At 37.9% G+C, this 22,337-nt stretch overlaps 2 protein-coding genes across 3 annotated transcripts; one reads left to right on the plus strand and one right to left on the minus strand.

Annotated features, from left to right (window-relative positions):
* Positions 1-111: 111 nt before the first annotated feature.
* On the minus strand, positions 112-17,009 carry LOC143864686 (nucleic acid binding/RNA binding protein). Of its 2 annotated transcripts, XM_077375440.1 has the most exons (8): positions 16,778-17,009; positions 10,301-10,369; positions 9,289-9,417; positions 8,486-8,568; positions 8,307-8,382; positions 3,857-4,039; positions 1,500-1,628; positions 112-534 (listed from the first exon to the last, which is right to left on the minus strand). In XM_077375440.1, exons 1-8 carry the CDS (start codon positions 16,850-16,852, stop codon positions 373-375), a joined length of 906 nt encoding a protein of 301 aa, XP_077231555.1. In that variant the 5' UTR covers positions 16,853-17,009; the 3' UTR covers positions 112-372. The 2 variants fall into 2 exon arrangements, with proteins under 2 accessions (XP_077231555.1, XP_077231556.1); XM_077375441.1 differs by lacking the exons at positions 10,301-10,369; positions 16,778-17,009 and adding an exon at positions 9,681-9,817.
* Positions 17,010-17,202: 193 nt separating this feature from the next.
* On the plus strand, positions 17,203-17,929 carry LOC143864687 (LYR family of Fe/S cluster biogenesis protein). The gene has a single exon (XM_077375442.1). It carries the CDS (start codon positions 17,253-17,255, stop codon positions 17,622-17,624), a length of 372 nt encoding a protein of 123 aa, XP_077231557.1. The 5' UTR covers positions 17,203-17,252; the 3' UTR covers positions 17,625-17,929.
* Positions 17,930-22,337: the final 4,408 nt, after the last annotated feature.

The raw sequence follows: 22,337 nt of genomic DNA on the forward strand, positions 1-22,337 counted from the left end.
AATGGCTCTCCCTATGGTTGATTGTGCAGGATAGCACATAGTCCAGTGTATCGCTTCTACACCAAATTGTTTTGTTCAATAGGAATATGTGATCCCACTAAGGCTTCAAACTCACGAAAATTGATACATGGAATATTGTATGAGGGAGATTGCACATAGATTCACCACGAAAAATGTGGTACAGTAACAATATGAAAGTTATTTAAGATGTGCAGATTCTTGCTTCCCATCAGGGAAAAATTACACATACAAAAAAGAAGTTTCTTCATGCTTGAATTCAGATCATTCTGGGTTTTAATCCTGACGGCCCATCCTTCATAACCCGGGTTTTTCTGCTCTTGTCGAAGAGTGGAGAGCAAGAATGAGTAGGATCTATTCTTCAGTTTCAGAGCCTGCCCCCTTGAGATGGAGATGTTTTTCCCTCCTCTGGAATTCTGTCAATCCCTTCCCGCTGCCTGTGACGCCAACCTTCCCCCTCGGGTCATCGGGAGACTTAAAGATGCTCTCCCGCTTTCGCCCCGAGAAGAACCCAATCTGTAAAAGCATGACAGAGAGTAGTAATGAACAAAAAATCTACATAGGATAAAGCTTCCAAAAGCTGTTAAATGATACTAAATGCATATTTAGTTGTACCTATGAGTGTATAATGAAGAAACATAAATACAGGGATTTGCTAGGGATCATCGCATAAGGCATTTCGCGGACGGGCTGTTGCATGAGAAAGCAGCCACCTCATATGAATTAAATGGATGAAGGGACCATCGCATAAGGCATTTCACGGACGGGCCTGTTGCATGACAGAACAGCCACCTCATATGAACTAAATGGACAAGACAAAACTGAGCCTGTGTGGCTGCTCTCTCGTGCAACAGCCCGTCCGCAAAATGCCTTGTGCGATGGTCCCTAGCAACTCCCATAAATGCATGGGTAAAGAAGCTATAAAACTTGCAAATGGAAAAGCATACCACAGGAAACCCGACAAGGCAATACTTCACATAAACAAAACGAACAATATGCCATTAGTAGATAAATACTAAACCGAAGATTATTGAGATTAATATCCATATGTATATTATGCAGTATGTACAAAACAACAATAAATAAAGGCAAATCAAGGTTTTCTGGTATATAAAAATTGCCTGTGACTAGGTTACACCAAGAGCCAAATATTCAATGACTTGAACTGAGAGTCAAAAATTGGTCTTCAATTCCTAGGTTGACACTCAGATGAGCCAATAAAAAAACCCGCTGATCAACTCACCAGTGTTCCAAGTTAAACAGTTCTAAAATTGCCAAGGCATTAAAATTACTAGCAGATGTAAAAAATAAGGTGGCTGCAGGTGCATGCATTCGAACCAAGTGCTGGAGGGGCTCAAAGGCCATACATACACATAGCTCATATATTGATGGACCCACCGTGGATAAGCAATTGGTCCACAAATCTCATTCAACACTCTATTTCTTAAGTACATGTGAAAGCATAGTGTGCCAGAAATCACCTTCTTAGAACTGCCTTTGGTCGTTTGAAATTGCTGCCAAGCATTCTGCCGCTTATTTTGTGTTACTTCAAGTTGCTCGAACCTAACCTTTGACTTGAAAGCATGTATCTTCTTACGTTTAGCAGCTTTCTGCAAATGCAATGGTTATTAGTCAACACCTAAATTTTCCAAAGTTTCCAAAAATAAATAAGCAAGACAAGAGTCAACAATAAGAACAACATATAGATCCAACAATAAGATATTCTAAATGTAATTGCAATTTTAGAACAAAAATAATTAGTCATGCACCCCTTCATCATCTATTCCATCCAACTTGCTTTTTTAGATGAATCCAACTCTTCTTCCTCTCAGTGTTAATTGCATTGCCTTCCACCATGACTTGAGTGTATTCAACATTCCTCACAGTAGCAGACTCAAAGTCAAGTCCAGGGGCACTTTCAATCGGCCCCCAGCGCCAGAATGGTATTGAAATCCAAGACTGCAACAAAATTCCATAAAAGCAAAACCAATAGGTTTTCTTGTTCGCACTCACCACTAACTGACTGAGCCAGAAAGCTTCTGAGGCGGGCAGATAATCCTCTGTTTGCTATGGTCAACACTGCCTCTGCCTCTTGACTAGAGGACAACATTAGGAGACGAGAGTCTCTGCTCTTCTCGGTGTTCCCACTCCCTCTGGGACGTGTCCAATTTCACTCCTATCCACGTTTTCGCTCTCTTAGAAACCATCCAAGCAAGGCTAAATTCTTCAAGAATGTCAAAAATTCAAGTGCACCAGACTCCACCTTCATTTCAAAAATCTATTGGCTCTTCTAGAGACCATCTTGGATGAAAGTTCGTTATCACCTCTTCAAGTAGGCTAAGTGTTCAAGGGCACTAGATAGCTCCACCTTTATTTTCAAAACCCCATCAGACTTTGTTTTGGATACCCTCCCTTCCAATCAGCAATGTCCATCTCATGATCTTCTCCTCCTGAATCCCCAGCATGAGAATTTAAGTCCCTAACCTCTTGGGTTATGGAAATTACTTCCTTTCGACGGAGCATCAAGTCCTCCTTTTCACCCTCTGACCTCAGGCCCTTTGCCGCAAGAGTGTTCTACCTTCTTGGGAGGCTCAAACCCTCCCTTTCGAGAGACATATCTGAACTTCCCACCAATCTTCAGATCGATCCTATCCTGGAAACGTAGGTATCTTCAAGTTTCACCTTCTACAACTCCTAAACCTCAACTCAACTGAACTAAGCCTTTGTCCCAAACTAGTTGGGGTCGGCTGATGAATCCTTTAGAAATTTTTCATGAAGAATGTGAAAGAATCCCCGGCTCTAATTGACTAAGTCTAATCCTGACACTAGTTGGGTTCGTCTACATGGATCATTTTCTTCCATTCTCTCCTATCCAAGGTCATTTCTCTGTTATGTTCCTAGCCATCAAGTCTTTCTACAACTCCTAAACCTAAAATCAGTAAAACTGAATTCTCTACAAGACCAGTCACATTCAGACTATCACGATAGTCTAACTCTAAGTGTTTCCTTCGCATTATCGTATGTCATCATTCGTATCTCTGTTCATAGCATTGTTGCTTAAATCAAGCTTCTCCTTCTCTGTACTATCCCAATCTTGCCGTACTTCCATGGGACAGAGTTCTTTAGATTGCATCTCCTTCTCTGATCCTGCATGTTCTCCATAAACTCGCATGCACTTCATAACAAATGTTTGAAATTTTATCTTTACCATTTGATATGATTTATCTAGTCATATCTTATCTTTTTCCACAATTTGAGTAGTTTTATATTATCATTAATTTTATACAAATCTAAACAAGAAAAAAATTACAATTTACGATCTATTTTTTAGATTTTACAACCCAATTCAATTTTCATAATAGATGCAGAACACTGTTTATAACATGTGGCTTCAAAAGAATATGACAATCTGTCTAATTACCACGCATGAAAAAATTATGCCAACTTTTGGTTGTGGGGAGAAAGATTAACAAAATGGCCATGTAGTCTTCATATTTTTTTACCATCCTCTCATTTATTTAATAAATATTTTTACAAGATTTTACGCTTTACAAAGTGGTGAGCTTTAAATGCACAAGCACTTCTTCTTCTTCTTCTTTTTGAAAAGCAAAAATGCACAAGCCCTTGAAAGCAATATCACATGTAAATTGACATATATCACATGTAAATTGACACATACATATATTTCGATGCAATATAACATGTACATAGAATTCACGTGTATTTAGATGTAATATAACATGTATATAGCATTCCAATTACCAAAAGAAAACGACAAATTTAATTACCAAAAATTAAATAAGAATAAGCATAAAAACACCAATACAATGCTACCTACCACATCTTCAGGGTCATCAGGCTCTATACGAAGCTTTGCAGGTAAATTTCGTGATTGAAAATCTGCATTGGCTGCTTGTGCAATCTTCCTTTTAATGGCTTGTTTAGTAGCTTCTGCTTCTCTTTCAGCTTCTACCAAAGTATCAACAACACCTTGAATGGGCCTCACATTTCCAGGATCCACCTGAAAGGAGCACTCGCACAACTCATGTTGATTTATAATCTTAAGAGAAAACAAAGAAGGAAATCTAGCAAGAGCTCAGCCACATAAAGCTCCTCTTTGAACCAGCATACCAACTTTATCATTCAGTTTTTTCTTTTCTTATTTAATGGAACACTTGGATCCTTCATCATTATATAGATAAACATTATCCTACAACAATTAGGATAATGTCATGTTATATTGGGCACTTGAAATTAGTGTAATTGAAAGATTATCCTACAACATTTTCCAACACGTAACAATTCACTTGAATATGAACTGCAATTAGTGTCATGTTATATTGGCAGACACCTATGCATGACAATTGACAAGTAACGTTACAAAACATATGAACGAGGACAGATGCAATAAAATTAGCAACTAAATTGGAAAGTAACTCTATTGACATCCCCACTATTTAAAGACTCCTCGCGTCGTTCACTCACCCAAGTCGACTTCCATTCACCATCGTCAAGTTCTCGTCCAAATTTTTCTCTACCAAGTCATTTAAAACTCCTTTGATAAAAATTTGACCACACCAATCATTGACTAGCCAGAGTCGACTCCCTTTTGTTGTGGAAAAGTTCTCATCCAAATCCGAGTTTTGAAAAATTGGACATCCGTATCATATATATGTGAGAGATGAATCATGTAATTAAGGTAGAGCCATAGTGGAGCAATTGGCCATGGGCAATTGAATCCAAGGTATGTGATTACTATCACGCCTGGGAAAGGTAACAACGATGAGAACAAGACACCAAGTCTACTACCACAAAAAAAAAATGGTTGCTTCGCTAAACATTTCAAGTGAGAGGAAGTTGGACATTGTTCCCGTGAATGTCCAAGATGAAGGTTAGAGCATGATCACCTGGAATGAAGAGAAAGATGGAAAAATAAAAGAAAGGAGATTGCGATCAGCACGTGATATGTGGAAAAAGGAAGCCAGGTAATTCATAGGATCGGACACAGGGCTGATCCACCTCACGCAACGTGTCGTGTTTACATAACATGACTTAAGGATCAATCAACTGAAAACATCTCACGATACTCCAATAATTTGAATACAAGGGCAAATTTACTTCAGCTAGTGAGAATGATCCAAATCGTAGTTCCCAACTGAACCAAGAGCTGACAACGAACTTGTGAAGGAGAAAAACAAGGGCGGCCTAGTGCACGAGGCTCCCGCCATTGCAGGGTCTGGGGATGGCTAGATGTACGCAGCCTTACCCCTGCTTTGCAGAGAGGCTGTTTCCGTGACTCAACCTGTGACCACCAGGTCACAATGGCGCAACCTTACTGGTGCGCCAAGGTTCTCCCTCTTGATGAAGGAGAAAAACAAGAAGAACAAGAAAAAGAAGGCCAACCAATTTCCTACATGCTCTAGTGGTTTGAGCTGCTCTGTTGCCATGAAGTGTAGGGATCAAGACCGGTACGAGGGATTGAGGAAAGCTCTTTAAAAAAAAAAGAAGGCTAATGAGGGCTTTGTCATCCGTACTGGTGACTTCACCATGACATCACGCTAAATTCAATAGTGGACCCAATTGGGTTCTATTTGTATCCAAGCTTCTTAAGTGATATATGGACGAATTTTTTTGGTGCTGAATGTTGATACAAACACTAATTCCTGTAGAAAGTGAGTTCTCTTCAAATCAAGGGGTTAGGGAGATATGGCCCATCGCTAGTCATAAAAGAGCGTTTTATGTAGTCTTGGTATTTAAGTCTTCATCATAGTGGGTATCAAAGTATTTTCCCACCCAAATCACTTGTCACTTGAAGGATGTTTTAAATATGCCCCACACTTGTTTTACAAAAATTTTAAGTGGGAAGTGTGTTTTTATGTCATTTGACTGTATTTAAGTCATTTACCTTTTCATTCTCTTAACCCACTTAAGTGAATAACAAGAGCCCATCTTTAATTCACTTAACTCATTTAAGTGAACCCTGAGGGCCGACCTACACCTCGCAACGTTGGGTTTGGAGTTCTAGTTATAGGCCAGTGTCTTTTTAAGAGTCCTTTTAGTTTAGAGTTCATTTTTTTAGTCAGTTTTGAGTCTGTGTTTTAGTCGTTGACCAAAAGGAATCATAGTATATGTTTTGTTCTAGAGTTGAAGTAAATGTAGACTTCTACTAGCTTCCCACCCACAATCTTGTGTGGTTTTGGTTTCTCTATAAACGTAAGGCCATTGGCCATTTGGAAACACAACTGAATGAATGAAAGTTTAGTTTTCTGCAATTTTACATGCCCATGGTTCAGCCCCCCCACCCCCCCCCCCCCCCCCCCCCCAGGCCATCTGCTCAGTGTAAAGCCTTGACAGCCTGTGTGTGATTCCCAGGAACCCCTGGAGCGATTCCAAGTACTTTCTGCTCCTCTCCCCTCAATTTTATTTACTTTATTTCAGTTTTTATTTCTGGATTCCATTTCTTGAATTTCCCCCAATTTACTGTGTTAGATGCTCAAAATTCTAGCATCCAACCAGTTGATCACATTCCATCTTTTCCCAACCATTCACAACAGTCTTTTCGTACCTGCCAATCAATAGTCCCAGCACTAGATCCCGTTCTTGAATTGTTCTTGATCTGTTCACAGAATCAAGAAACAGTCCCCAAAATCCTGCCCATAACACCTATTCTCAGTCCACAGACCCCATCAATCAAAACCCTTGCTGTCATTTTTTTCCCAGAAACCTAAACCCTAGACCTATTTCATGAACAGCTCTAATCAAGAATAGTCCTAAAACCCTTCGCCAGCAGTCCATCAGCCCTATATTGTCGGCTCCACCCAACATGTTCCTATCAACCTCTCAAAACAGCCCCTAAACCTGAGATTTTCAGTCAAGTGTTTACCTCCATTCCAGCCCAAACCCACGATCAAGAACCCCTGCACTTCTGACCTTTCAGAAAAGTAATAAACTTCAGAAATTCTCTCACCCCTAAACTTCCTGGATTAGACCAAAACCTGTCCTTAAACCCCCTACCCAGTCCCTGCGGTCCTGAATTTTCAGAACTGTAAAATACAGTCCTGGATTTTTAAACGGTCAAGATCTGTTTCACAGACCCGGATTTATCATACCAGTCCCCCTTTAGATCTGTTTGACAGACCAAGATGCCTCCCTCCCTCCCTCCCTCACACACACAAACAGCCATACTTCCCACTTTAACAAGCAGCCATACCATCAGCAGTTCACCTTGAGAAATTCTGGAGGCGAATACCATCAGGTTCAGATTTGAAAAGTAAATAAATAATATAAAAGGCCTAAAAAAAGAGGATACTCCCTCCCTCCCACTCTCACTTCCCACTTTAACAAGCAGCCATACCATCAGCAGTTCACCTTGAGAAATTAGGGAGGCGAATACCATCAGGTTCAGATTTGAAAAGTAAATAAATAATATAAAAGGCCTAAAAAAAAGAGGATCCTCCCCTCCCTCAATTCCCACTTTAACAAGCAGCCATACCATCAGCAGTTCACCTTGAGAAATTCGGGAGGCGAATACCATCAGGTTCAGATTTGAAAAGTAAATAAATAATATAAAAAGCCTAAAAAAAAGAGGATTCTCCCTCCCTCCCTCCCTCACACACATACAAACAGCCATACTTCCCACTTTAACAAGCAGCCATACCATCATCAGTTCACCTTGAGAAATTCGGGAGGCAAATACCAACAGGTTCAGATTTGAAAAGTAAATAAATAATATAAAAAGCCTAAAAAAGAAGATTTTAGAAAGGTGAAATCCAGTAAAATTAAGTCCTTAGAAAATCATCAAAGTTATCAATAGCAGCCAGAGAGGAAGAAGCCTCTTAGGAGGAGAAGAAGGGAAAAAAGGGAAGAAAATTATATATGTATGGGTAGTACCAAGCAACCTGTAGATCATTGTACAGTTGTGACTCTTACAAATACCTTCTCAGTGAATTTTAGCATTGGTGAGCAGAATGATTTGTGATAGTGATCTCAAAATTTTGGATCAACAATATATCAAAATGATTTTTTTGGACCATTCAAACGATACATCTGTCATTGTTAGTTTCAAAAAATACATGTGCTATTATCCCTGAGACTCAATTTTTTGGATCCAATAAGATACACATTAGTTAGCTTTCTGTGCTACTTTGTAAGCTCTTGTCTAGTAGCCACACATGTAAAATCCACCTAAGATTGAGATAATCATAAAGAAAGATTTCACACAAAATAGCCATTAATTGATAGAGGCTTTAAGTTCAAAGTACTAAGGTATGTTGTAATAAAAAGCATACCTCTTCCTTATTCCCCCATTCATCATAAGAGACATAGTATCCATTTGGAGTAAAGGCCTCGATTGTTGCATCATACCTGAACACTCAACTAATCAAACACATACAAGGAAATGGTAAAACAAATGAAAATAAACAGAACACAAGAAACTAATAAAGCAATCCAAAGTTTCTGTACGTACCACTCCCCGTCTTCACTCCAAACAGCCTGAACTTTTGTGCCAACAGGAAACCTATCAAATGTTTCAGAGAACTTGCTTGATGCCTGAAAAAAAAGATAATATGTAAGCTCTAAAAAAGCAAATATGGACTGTAGAGCAAGAACTACAGGCAAATAGAAAGCCAATCCACAAATGAAATAACTATATAGGCAAAGGTACTCAAAAATCATAAGGAGATAGTCTTGGAAAACTGAGGAAGGAATATCAATGGAGCAAATTTACCAAAATAAAAAATAAAATAAAAAACAGGTGCAAGGGCATAGACAAGCACAAAGGCACACAAGTGATCAAGCACACACATTCACCGTGGTAATATGTAATCATCGCCAACACTGAGAATATGGACTTCAACTAATAAAAATAAATGACAAGACTGACATCACATGTTTATAATCATGATTACATATACGCTGGTGAATGAGACAAGTTGTATTTCTGTCTCAGATACAAATTTGGGCCTCTATCCAACCTTCTTATTCATTTCGGCTACAAGTACCTCAGTCTCTTATTTTTTTCCGTCATTATAAATTGACACATCAAACTAATGATGATCTGACGAGTAATTGGCATTCTTTGGAGATTTCCAAACCCGACCCTTGCAACTTTCTGAATGTGATGCAGATGTAAAAAGGAATCAAGAAAGCTTATATAATTAGACTTACTGGTTTAAACTAAGGTGACATTGCTAAACCACAACCTTACAACTTTGTGAATGTGATGCAGATGTAAAAAAGAAACAAGAATTCTTATATAAATAGATTTACCATTTTAGACTTAGGTGACCCATCAGAATGGCCCAGACCAGGAGACACATCTGCATCTGTCCCACCAATCAACTCGGAAAACTCAGTTTGTTTTGCAGTCGTTAGGAGTTCCTCTGTCAAAGCAATCACCTGCATCCCCATAAATTCAACAAATATCAGCCTAAACAACAAGAAACAAATCAACCGACTTTTTTTACTAAAAAAACCCAAACTTAGGGTGTGTTCGGCAACTATTCTTTTACGGGATTTTCCATTTTTTTAGGGGTGGAGAATGACAAAAGCCAAAAAAATCTCAAAAATCTTGTTCGGCTGCGTGACCCACTAAGGTCCGTTTCCAAAATTTCTGCTACTTTTTCTACTAAAAAGTAGGATTCCGTGAAGCGATAAATAACCATTTCTAAAATTTCTCATCACTCCGTTTCCTCCCGATTCTTTAGGCGAGAATGAGAAGTCTTGTCGAACATGCCCTTAGATTCGATCTCGAACTTAGAATCAGAGCGTGAACATCTGAAATGAGGAGAGGACAGGCAGGCAGGCCATCACGACACATAGCACCTGCACAGCAACCAAGATAGGGGTGATGGGCATCTAGATAAAGCCACGATATTTTTTTTCTTTTTTTTATCGTTAATTCTCCATATAGCTCTCATTGTCCATATATAAGAGCCATGCTGGAATGTAAGCACCCATCTCACCTTTTCAAAGTAAAAAATAAAAATGAAAATCCATGAGAATTCCTCTGCCTGTATGCAACCAAATTGTGCTGCCCTGCTCAAACAACATGTTGATGTTTTCTTTTAAAAGGGAAATATAAGACAATAGTAAATCCAGAAATTCCAACAATTATATCTACAGAGGGCTCTGCAAACTTCTCTTCACCCGAGAACAGTTCACCATTTCATCTTGTTACTAAATTAGGTGTTTGAATAAATTACATGGTGATGATATAATCAACACAGCTAGAATCAAAACAAAAAATCAAAATCAAAGAACAATTGCAGATGTTGCTCACCTCTTCAAGCTCCTTTTCCATGTCGGCATATTCGGTGTTTCCAGGGTCATCAGCCAAGAGTTTTCTAACCTAACTCATTAAAAATAAACAAATCATTCAACAGGAAATAAAATTTCTTTCTTATTTTTCTAAATAATGGCACCAGGAAGATTCTCTCAAACAGAAAAAGAGACTAAAATAAAATGAAATGCATCGTAAGAATAAATATCTTGTTTTAGGAACTATAGGTGGTGAAATGCATCCGTTCAAAGTCTCATTTTTTAATGTGGAGAAAAAAATGTTGGAATACATGAAGAGAACGTCAACATTGAAAAACAAAAGGAAAATAAGAGCAAGTTAGCATTCAAAAACATGGAAAAAAAAAGACAGAGGAAGAAAGTAACCACAAACAGAAACCATTCAAAAAAAAAAACACCACAAACAGAAGACTCTAGAAGATGAAGCCCTTAAATGAATTGAAAGCCCTAATCTTTTACCAGAAGCCAAAGTGATGAAAGAAATGTTTCGGCTGATAAGGTATCATGTTCCTTTTGAAATGTAACAGCAACTTCACTAAGAGGAAGAAATAGCAGGTTACAAGAGAGGCATAGATTGCCCCACAGATATCAACTCTCTATACACCTTCTTTGGCTAACAAACCTTTGAACTAACTAGCCTCTCCTAAGATACGATGAAAAGATATTCTTTCCTCTACAAACATCAATAATGTTATCACTGGCATAGGCCACCCCACAATGCCCCAGGCTGAAGTTAAGCGCAGAGAGATTACATTAGGCCACCTATAAGTAGAAGGATATGTTGATGCAGATTGGGTTGGTTCTCACACGAATCGTATATCCACTAGTGGCTATTGTACTTTCATCTAAGGTAATATTATTACATGGAAGAGCAAGAAACATGATGTGGTTGCTAGGTCTAGTGCAGATGCTGAGTTTAGGGTCATAGCTCATGCAACTTGTGAGCTTATGTGACTTAATATAGTTCTTGGAGAAATGGAAGTAAGAGTTTATAGCCCTATGAAACTCTATTCTGAATACGAATATGCAATATATATACTTCTGATCTAGTTTTTTCTTTGTGCAATGCATATACTTCTAATCTAAAGTCTTCATGGTTCCTTATGTTTGATCTGACAATCAAAACGAGGTATCTTTATATTTTAGTGAAAGTATGTTCTTGACCTGTTGAAGGAACATTAAAGCTAGACGCATAGAATGCCCTGTGGTACCAAGCCATAGATTAGAAGACCACCAAGGAGATTTGATAACTAATCCAGGAGGAGATGAAAGATTGGTAAGTAAGCCTATTTACCTCATGATCACTCGTTCAGATACTGCATATGGCATGAGTGTAGCTAGCAGATTCGTGCACTCACCTCGATCAATACACTTGGAAGTGGTACAAAATCCTAAAGCATTCGATGGGAACACCTAAAAGGCCATTCAATATATGCCACAGAGGTCACCTAATGGTAGAAGGATGTGTTGATGCGGATTGAACTGGATCTCACACAGATCATATATCCACTAATGGCTATCGTAATTTCGATGGAGGTAATATTGTCACGTGGAGGAGAAAAAAAACATTTTGGTTGCTAGGTCTAGCTTAGAGGTTGAGTATAGGGTTATTGCTCATGCAACTTAAGTGCTTATGTCGCTTAAAAAAATTGTTCCTGGAGAAATGGGAGTAAGAGTTGATATCCCTATGAAACTATATTGTGACAACCAAGTTGCAATACATATACTTCTAATCCAGTTTTTCATGAAAGAACCAAGCACATAGAAGTTTATTGTCACTTTGTCAGAGAGAAGGTGGACGCCAAGGTCATTACAGTTCCTTATGTTCGATCTGAAGATCAACTAGTCGACATTCTCACTAAAGTTGTTCCACATGGGCATGCACAATATCCATGCACGTGCTCGAGGGGAACTGGGGAAGGATTGGAAGAGAAGGCTTATTTTATGTTTTATAGTGTTTTAAGCCTAAAAGGGAAAATACGTAATTTTTCCTTTTTATGACAAGTGATTAATAACAGGAGGGATGAACCCAAGAAGGGGTACATACCCATTCCCTCTTCTCTCGTTCTCTCCTCTCTTCCTCCCTTTCTCTATTTTCTCTCATCCTCTAACCCTTCTTCTCTTCAATAATGATCATGGTTCCTGGGGGGAGAGAGAGCTTCCAAGTTTCCAACACCTTATTCTCTCACCCATACTCACCCTAAACCTGACCCTTCGTAAAAGCACTTCTCTCACTAAAAAATAATAAATAAATAAAGAAAGAAAGAAAAGAAAAAATGAAAAATCAATGAGCATGTTCCTAAGCCTCTCAAGTACCTAAATCCCTCCTTTCTCAGCCCCCGAACGGGCACAAAGGTGGACATGCACTTAAGATTTGCAAACCTCATCCCAATTAATAAGATGACTAATTCTTGTGTCTTCCTCTCAATAACCACTTACCTTGAAAGAGCTTTACTTACAAAATTTACCGGTACAAAGGTGGCCATGCACTTTAGAGTTTAGATTTGCAAACTTCCTCCCAATTAATAAGAACTAATTCGTGTGCCTTCCTCCTTTCCTTCCCACGAAAGATCTCCTTGAAGCTTATGAATATTCTTAGTTGCTGCCACCAGGGTTTAGAAGAGAGACAGAGAATAAGTTGGCAAGCTTGGTAAGGAAGCCTTAATGAGGGTAATCCTTTCCCCAAATGAAGAAAGTTCTTCCCCCAATGAGCCCATTTCTTCTCTATGCACTTCACCATGAGATCCCACACTGCCTTTGAAGATGTGTGCAAATCAAGAAATAAGCCAAAGTAGGTCATCCGTAAGCTCCCCGCCATGCAATCAAATACAAACGGTAACTCAGTCATCCCTCTCATTTGTTTCATTATCTCCCACTAAAATACTCTTTCCATATTCATCCTCAAACCGCACGCAAATGCAAACCATCTAAGAAACATTCCAAGCTACCTTTTTTTTCTAAAGAGGTAAGTATGATCTATAAATAGGGGCCAAAAAGCCCAGAGCAATATACGGAAAATATACAATACAATACAGAAGGGAATACAAGAGAGAATATCAAGGAGGAAGATAATCAAACGATTGCATGCTCTCCCTATCTACTCCATCCTTGGCTAACTTATCGGCTACAACATTAGCGGATCTTTTAACATGATACGCCTTAGGATGAGGGCCACCGATAATATCTTGGATTTCATCGAACCAGTGCAAATCTCCATGGGAAAGAGTGTGTTCCGCTAATCCAACTTATCAAATTCTTCGAATCTCCTTCAATTATTTGAGTCGTAAAATCCCCAAAAAACACCCAAATGTCATCTGTAAATTGGAGAAGGGTAATTGCAGGAGTGACTATATTTAAGAAGCCCACTATCAACCTTCTCATCACCATCCTACCAAGCAAGGATTCAACATTCGGTTTCGGTCTGGACTTGAATCCCCACAGAAGTAGAAGTACTTCGTGGAAGTTTATGAAAATCTTGTAAAAATCATAGAAATTTATAGAAGACCATAGAAATAGCAGAAATTTAACATGAAACTTCAAGAAATGCTAGAATTATTACAAATACTCACCTAAAAATCACCACATAAATAAGACAATCATCCATAATGGTTTAACAAGATCAAACACTTAGTGACATGCGTTATTGTGCATGTGTGGAATAGTAAGGTTCATTTTAAATATAGATATATCACATGTTTCGGAAGTTGATGATCATGTTATTTATTTTACTCTTCAACTTATGGATGGAATGGACATTAATATTTCTCTGACATATGGGGTTTCTAGTTATAAACGAAAGGAACTCCAAAGGTGTGCCACTTAACATCTAGGGTACAAACTGATACATACTTGTTTTGTGTATGTGCTGTAGTTACAAATTAGTTTTTAGATAGTTACTTATGCTAGGGTTGTGGTGTCAGTTTTCATTGAATGTGATGTTAGTGGGTAAATGGGTTGATTATGTGGCACTCTCTTTGTGCTTGTATTTAAGTAACTCTATTTCAATGAAAATGAAGAAGAAGAGAATTTTACAACAGCAAAGGAAACTTTGTTTTGAGGAGAGTCATGGTTCCTCTCGAATCGAGCAATTAGGAGTCTGGTTGCCTCAAATCAACCTCTCTCTCCCCCTCATTTCTACTTTCTTTTTGTTTATTTCCGTTACGGCCGATTAGGCACGCAACAAGTGGTCCAGAGCCGTCGATCCTGCACCATGGGTACGTATTCGGAGCTTTTGGAATCCCTACGCGATGATTTCCGGAAAATCAAAGTGCTTTTTTTTTAAATGATGGAAGAACACCTGCGATTTGTGGAATTCTTGGAAAAAATCAGCAAAGAGATCAAAGAAATGCTCAAAGACAGAGAAAAGTTAAATCTTGGAAGTGTTGTTGTTCATGTGAAGAAAAATGCCAGAATTGATGGGGACGAAGATACTTTAGTTGAACAGCATGCCAAACATCATTTTGATTTTGACCGACCACTTGATCATTCCACCATTTCGATGCGGCTTATGGAAGAATCATATTTCTTTTTAACTTTCATCACAATGCATATTGAAGGCAAGGTCCAAATGATCGTGACCATTAAGATTTGGGATCCCGGTGAGATAAAGATTTTCTCAAACAAATTCAACCTTGAGGACAAGGTTGTTTTAAGGGGGAAGGAATGATACGTACTTGTTTTGTGTATGTGTTGTAGTTACAAATTAGTTATTAGATAGTTACTTATGCTAGGGTTGTTGTGTTAGTTTTCATTGAATGTGATGTTAGTGGGTAAATGGGTTGATTATGTGGCACTCTCTTTGTGCTTGTATTTAAGTAACTCTATTTCAATGAAAATGAAGAAGAAGAGAATTTTACAACAGCAAAGGAAACTTTGTTTTGAGGAGAGTCATGGTTCCTCTCGAATCGAGCCATTAGGAGGTCAGGTTGCCTCAAATCAACCTCTCTCCCCCTCATTTCTATTTTCTTTTTGTTTATTTCCGTTACAGCCGATTAGGCACGTAACACAAACCATCATAGTATTTCAAATAGTATCTTCCATCCGCTATCCTCGACAAGTCTCCCCACATTAGGCACTTAATGCGGTTTCTACATCTCATGCATATTATTACATGGAAGTAAGTAGTCCTCTTGTCACCTTCTTTAGCCATGAGGCCTTGAATTTTGGGCACCAAATAACCTCTTCCCATCTAACCATCTCTTCAGATTCATTATTGAGAACAAACCATCTAAACGTCTACTCTTCGAAAAGACTTATTTCTTCCGCATTGTTGATCCACCCAATCTCTCCAAAAATGATTCCTTTCTTTCGAGCAAAGGATCTGAAGGATGTAAACATTCACTCCTTAATTTTTTATTAAAATCTATAAATTTTCTCACTAGTGAATTGTAAACCTTCCCATTCTATAACCTCAATCTTGCTCCACCACTTAAGTATTTTTTGAAGGCCAGAACTTCCAATCAACATTGTCCATCTCCAAGAAGATTGAAACATAATCCGATATATGTTTAGGAAGGGCTCTCTCTCTCTCTCTCTCTCTCTCTCTCTCTCTCTCTCTCTCTCTCTCTCTCTCTCTCTCTCTCTCTCTCTCTCTCTCTCCCCATGAAATCGACCCGCCCGGTCTTCAAAGACAACAAATGTATTAAACTGATCCACCACCAAACCTTCCCTATTAGAACACTTTGACACACTACCTCTATTAAATGACCCTCCCACTTGAATAAACTTTGATTCTTGGCATCCATGTTACCATATATCCTCACAACACTAAGTCTAACTTCTATTAGGAATAGAATCCGTGACTTTATATACATGGTACATATTTAAAAAAGAAAGAAAAAACAGAACCGTGATTTCTCTTGCTAAAAGAAGCCGTAATTCTCCCTCTATGGTACATGGAAAAAAAAAAAAAAAAACTCTAATTTATATAGAAAAAAAGAATATAAAAATAATTTAAGTAATGATTTGAAACAAAATGAAGCAAAGGAAAGAAAGGAAAAAGAACAAAATATAAAAGGTTATAAAGATAAGAAGAAGAAAAACCCCAACTTGCGAAATACCCAAAACCCGATAGAAAAAGAAAAGAACTAATTGCGCAGCTGAGATAACATAAAACAAATAAAGAAAGAGAAAACCCTAATTTCAAGTCAGAAACCAAAACGAAACCGCACAAATAAAAAAGCAAGGAAACCCTAATTTGAAGTCACACACAACGAAGCATAAACAAGTAAAAGGAGGGAAAAAATCAATCTTTACGTGAAGAAAAAAAAAAGCAAACCCTAACCCTAATCTCGTAGAGGAAAAAAAAAACAAGAACTCATGAATGAAATCAAATTAACAAGGAAAAATAAAACCAATCCAGAAACACATAAAATATCTAATTCAATAGAGCATAAATTTTACCATTAAAAAAGCACATAAATTCATCGAATTCAAAAAAGAAAAAGAAAAAATAGAGTACTTGATGGAGCTGATCTTTGTATGTGGAGAGATTCGAGGCGAGCTCGTCTATGCTGAGCTCTTCACTTCCTTGCATTTTTTTTTTTTTCGTGGCTGTTTTTTTGAGGGACGACGAAATTCAAACAAAAGAAAGAGCAGAAGAAGGGTTTGGGATTTTGGCGATGGGCATGGATTTTCAAGGGCAGGTAAAGTACAAGCTCGAAATGATATATTTTCCCCTTTTTCTTCCTCGCGTCACCCTCATAGAGTTATAGTGTAAAAGGAGTGTTCATAGATAGAATAGAAAGGGTGTCTTCGGAAATAAAAGGGGACAAATATGCGCTATTGTGTGGGCCGTATAGTATTTTTTTTAAATACAGGACTATACGAGGCTTACACACCATATAAAAATAAAATCTCCAGCTAAATAAAATATGGAGTGTCATTATCAAAGAAATGGGATTTCTCGTCCCGTGTATATCAAGTGATTTACTATTATGTCCTTAATCTTTTCTTTAAAAATTGGAGAGAAGAGGCGGTTTCCAAACCCAAACCCTAACCCTAACCCTAATCTCTCTATCTCTCTCTCTGCAATGGCGATTTCAGGTCCTTCAAAAGCAGAAATCCTCAATCTCTTCCGCTCTCTTTTAAGAACGGCTCGAGATTTCTCCGATTATAACATTAGAGAGTATGCCAAAAGAAGAACGATCCACGGATTCCGTCAGAATCACCGCCTTCCCGACCCTTCCTCCGCGTTTTCCGATGGAAAATCTCAACTTGAAATCGCAAAAAGACAAGTTGTTCTCTACTCATTGTACGCTCCGAGAGTGAAAAGCGTCATGGAGATTTCACAATCGATGAAACCCTAGGAACTGTTAGAAACCCATTTTGTTTAGATTATATATCCATGTTGGAAAAAAAAAGACAGGGTGAGTTAGTTCACTTATCAAAAGGTTGTTGTGCCAATATCAGTTGCCTTTTTTCATGGGTTGGTCAAATTTTCAGTGTATGTTTCATGAATTCTGGAAGATAGAAGGATTTTCATGTAAGAAAAATTGCAATCTTTTCTTAGCTTGTTTTTTTGTAATATCTTGAATGCTTAATCTAAGAGACCCATTTTGTTAAGATTCTGTATCAAGGTTGGAAAAGGTAAAAAAATCCGAGATATTGGTTACATGGGTTTGTCAAATTTTCAGTTTGTGTTTCATGAATTATGAAAGATAGAAGGATTTTCATGTTAGAAGAATTGGAATGTTTTCATGACTTGTTTTTTGTAATAATTTGGATGCACATACATTGATGGATGAAATGGAAACCTATGGTTTGTGAACCTGTAGTGTAAATTTATTGGATAATATGTAGACGAATTCTATTGATGTTGGAAAAGCTGTAAATCTGTGATTTTTTTGTCTTGTGGATTGTGAATTTGTAATGCAAGATTTCTGGGTGTGATTCCAATTTTGCAGAACCTATGAAATTATTCTGATACACACATTTTGAAAAATTGGAAATGGTTTTTGTTTTCCGCATATGTGATATTGATGTATAAGTTTATGGGTTTTAAATTTTACTTGAATGATATAATAGTTTTATGCAGGACCATGTTGCACTGCAAGTATTGAATGATAATCAAATATTTGGTGAGATTTGTTTGGATGTTGGTCTTCATTTATTCTATCAATCTGGATGTTGCTCTTCTTATGGACACAAAGTTTGAGTCTGTTTCTATGGATGAGATTCTGTGTGTTTGGGATGGGGGTATGGCGTCCGACATCCTCCTTTGTATAGGTTTAGATGGAGGAATTTGGGTTTTATGGGACCCCGCTGTTATTCAAAGTGTTCGGATCCATAGGGGTAGATATGTTCCCTGTCACTACTGTTGTATTTGGTTCATTCTCCTAGTTGAGGTCCGTATTCTATGCCCCTTGCAATGATGATAATAAGGAGCTCCATTAGGCTGAGCTTTGTAGTGTCAGCACCATATTTCGTGGGCGTTGATGTATTGCTGGAGTTCTTAATGCTTTCCCATTTTTTTGCGGGTTAGATAGATTCCTCTTAACTCCGGATTAGGTGTTATCCTAGGTCTTTCCAAAGGATTCCCCCACCCAATTTTTTTACCACGCACCACTTCTCTTTGGTACCGAGGATGAGTTGAGATTTGAAAAGGTATGGCTTTCTCATCATGATTTCAAGCCGTTCATGAATGAGCGGTGGAAGTCCTTGGATGTTAGCCATTGTGATTGGAATAGGATCCTTTTTAAAAACTTTGTTGTCAGGACCAACTTTTTTAAGAATGAAGATGTATCAAATTAGTAGGAAGGAGGAATATGCCATTAAATAAAGGGAAGGAGGAATACGATCCTTTTGAAGTCAGGGCTAAAATAGAGGAAAGTGTTCACTATTTCTGTAAATTATTCAAATCGGGATAGGATGACATGGATTTTTGGGTTAATTCCTTTTACCAAGGAGACTACTATTGTAATTGTAAATCGTAGCTTGTATGATCGGCTGCTGAGGGCCCAAGCCAGAAGGAGACTACAATGATTTACAATTAAGATACACAAAATGGGTTAATTCCTTCTACCAAGGAGTTAAAAAAGAAACGAGGGTGGGTAAATGCAATTATCAAAACATTGTTGTGCCAATATTAGTAGCCTTTTTTCATGAGTTTGTTAAATTTTCAGTGTATGTTTCATGAATTCTGGAAGATAGAAGGATTTTCTTGTAAGAAAATTTGGAATATTTCATAGCTTGTTTTTGGTACTATTTTGAATGCTTAATCTAAGAGACCTATTTTGTTAAGATTCTGTATCCAGGATGGAAAAGGTAAAAAACCCAAGATATTGGTCTCATGGGTTTGGCAAATTTTCAGTTTGGGTTTCATGAATTATGAAAGAGAGAAGGATTTTCATGTTAGAAGAATTGGAATCTTGTCATGACTTGTTTTTCGTAAGATTTTGAATGCTTAATCTAGCATTAGTAACTTGGCATTGGACCAATTGTGGTTTGAATGATTTTGATACATGCTAATGTTGAAAAGTTACTTTATGAGCATATGAATTAGTAGTGCAAGATTAAGTTTTCCATTTTCCAGAGCATGTGGAAATATTTTGATTTATTGACTAATGCCAAGGTTGAGAGAAAGGGGAGTTGTGATTTCCGTTTTATCTGTTTTTTAAAGTATATTTCTTGGTGGTCTTGTATTCTTCAGTATGTTTGTAATAATTTGGATGCACATTCATTGATGGATGAAATGGAAACCCATCGTTTGTGAACCTGTAGTGTGAATTCATTGGATAATATGTAGACGAAATGATTCTGGTTTATATTGATCTTGGAAAAGCTGTAAATCTGTGATTTTTTGTGTTGTGGTTTGTGAATTCGTAATGCAAGATTTCTGGGTGTGATAACATTTTTTATGGGATTCCAATTTTGCGAAACCTATGAAATTATTCTGATACACACATTTTGAATAATTGGAAATGGTTTTGTTTTCTGCATATGTGAATTCCTGGGTAAGATTATTTGTATTGATGTATAACTTTATTGGTTTTACATTTAACTGAATGATCTAATAGTTTTATGCAGGACCATGTTGCACTGCAAGTATTGAATGATAATCAAATATTTGGTGAGATTGGTTCCGAAGGTCAATCATCAAACACTTCATTTATTCTAAGATTCACTCTGTTTGGGATGGGGCTATGGCATCCGTCATCCTTTTAATAGGTTTAGGTGGAGGAATTTGGGTTTTATGGGACCCCTCTGTTATTCAAAGTGGTCAGATCCATAGGGGTAGATATGTTCCCTGTCACTACTGTTGTATTTGGTTCATTCTCTTAGTTGAATGATGATAATAGAGAGCTCCATTAGGCTGAGCGTTGTAGTGTCCGTACCATATTTCGTGGGCGGTGATGTTGCTAGAGTTCTTAATGTGGTTAGATGGACTGGCGAAAAGTATTGCATTTCTATTTTATCCCCCGCATTGTCCAGAGTCTTTGACGTCATTGCAAGCCATGATCTTAGCAGCCTCTTTCTTCATGGAGAGAAATTTACGAGGTCCAGTAGAGAGAGCCCCCATTTTTTTGCGGGTTAGATAGATTTCTCATAACTCCGGATTAGGTGTTACCTAGGTCTTTCCAAAGGATTCCCCCCCCCCCCCCCCCCCCCCCCCCCCCAACCCAATTTTTTACCAACTTCTCTTTGGCACCGACAATGAGTTGAGACGGCCTGCCCTGTTCAGGTTTGAAAAGGTATGGGTTACTCATTATGATTTCTAGCCGTTCATGAGTGAGTGGTGGAAGTCCTTCCATTTGGATGTGAGCCATTGGATTGGTTTGGTTTGCAAACTTATGGCTCGCAATGTCCTTCGTGATTGGAGTAGGATGCCTTTGAAAAACCTTGTTGTGAGGACAAACTTTTAAAGAATGACGATGTATCAAACTTATAGGAATGAGGAATATGCCTTAAAAAAAAGGAAGGAGGAATATGATCCTTTCATCGCCATTGATTTTATCCTTAGAGAATCCTTTAGGAACGAGTAGATTAGGATTGGTAATCAAGAAGAATTCTTTTGGCGGCAAAAATCCAGGGATCCTTTTTTAGTAAATTGATGGTGTCTGGTTAGACAATGAAGTCAGGGCTTAGATAGAGGAAAGTATTCACTATTTCTGTAAATTATTCAAATTGGGATCGGATGACTTGGGTTTTTGCTGATTTCTACTTCTCAAGAAAACTACTGTTTAGAATCTTGTTTTTCTGTGAGAAGGTGTGTTGTTTCTCCCTATGCGTTGTCCAAAAATTTTGGGAGATCATTGAGCCCGATCTTATGAAGGCGAAGGATAAATTTTTATTTTTTTCATGGCAATGCTTCTACTTTCGATGCTATGTTTATATCTTTTATTCCTAAAGTTAGGAATGTCATATTTCGATATATCCACTTGATTTGTAGTATCTACAAAATCATCTACAAGGCCTTACTGAAGCCAAATATGCATCTTTTAGTGGTAGATAATCAAAGTGGTTTCAAATCTAGCAGAAAAATCTTAGTGAAATTATCGATTTCACCAAAAAGGTCTGGTTCTAGGTGTATGCTTCTTAAACTTGACCTTGAGAAGCCCTATGACCATCTTGAAGAGACCCTTCTTTTATCAACTCAAAGAAAAATGATGTTAGAATTTAAATGGAGAAAATGGATTGAGTGTTGTGTGTCTGCCCATTCCTCCATCCTTGTTAACGGTGGGCAAGTTGGTTTCGAAAGCTCGAGAGGCCTCAGGCAATGGGATCTCTCTCCGTTTCTTTTCTCTCTGGCATCAGAGAACATTAGCTTAATTATATCTAAAGATGCAGATTTGGGTTTCTTTATGGTTTGGAGGCATACCTGTGTAGCCCTCTAATTTCTCATCCTTGGTATGTTGATGATGCCATTATTTTCTGTTAGGCATCATTATCCCAAGCTGCCCGGATTAGCGTCCTCATTTCCCTTATTGAGGAGACCACTGGCAAAAGAATCAATAGGACCAAATCTTCAGTGTGCGGTGTCAACATAGAGTGCAATAAGGTGGAATCTATTGCATTTGTCC

The sequence above is a fragment of the Tasmannia lanceolata genome, unplaced genomic scaffold (genome assembly GCF_043159265.1).
Source record: "Tasmannia lanceolata isolate RefF3 unplaced genomic scaffold, GAP_Taslan_0.1 ptg000054l, whole genome shotgun sequence".
In the NCBI taxonomy this organism is placed as follows: domain Eukaryota; kingdom Viridiplantae; phylum Streptophyta; class Magnoliopsida; order Canellales; family Winteraceae; genus Tasmannia; species Tasmannia lanceolata.

Excerpts from the sequence above, each read along its gene's own strand:
- LOC143864686 (XM_077375440.1), bottom strand. The coding sequence starts at position 16,852 with ATGCAAGGAAGTGAAGAGCTCAGCATAGACGAGCTCGCCTCGAATCTC. Across the intron at positions 10,370-16,777 it reads ACAAAGATCAGCTCCATCAA|GTTAGAAAACTCTTGGCTGA; the intron begins GTACTCTATTTT and ends TTAATGAGTTAG. Across the intron at positions 535-1,499 it reads CCAAAGGCAGTTCTAAGAAG|ATTGGGTTCTTCTCGGGGCG; the intron begins GTGATTTCTGGC and ends ATGCTTTTACAG.
- LOC143864687 (XM_077375442.1), top strand. The coding sequence starts at position 17,253 with ATGTCCTTAATCTTTTCTTTAAAAATTGGAGAGAAGAGGCGGTTTCCA.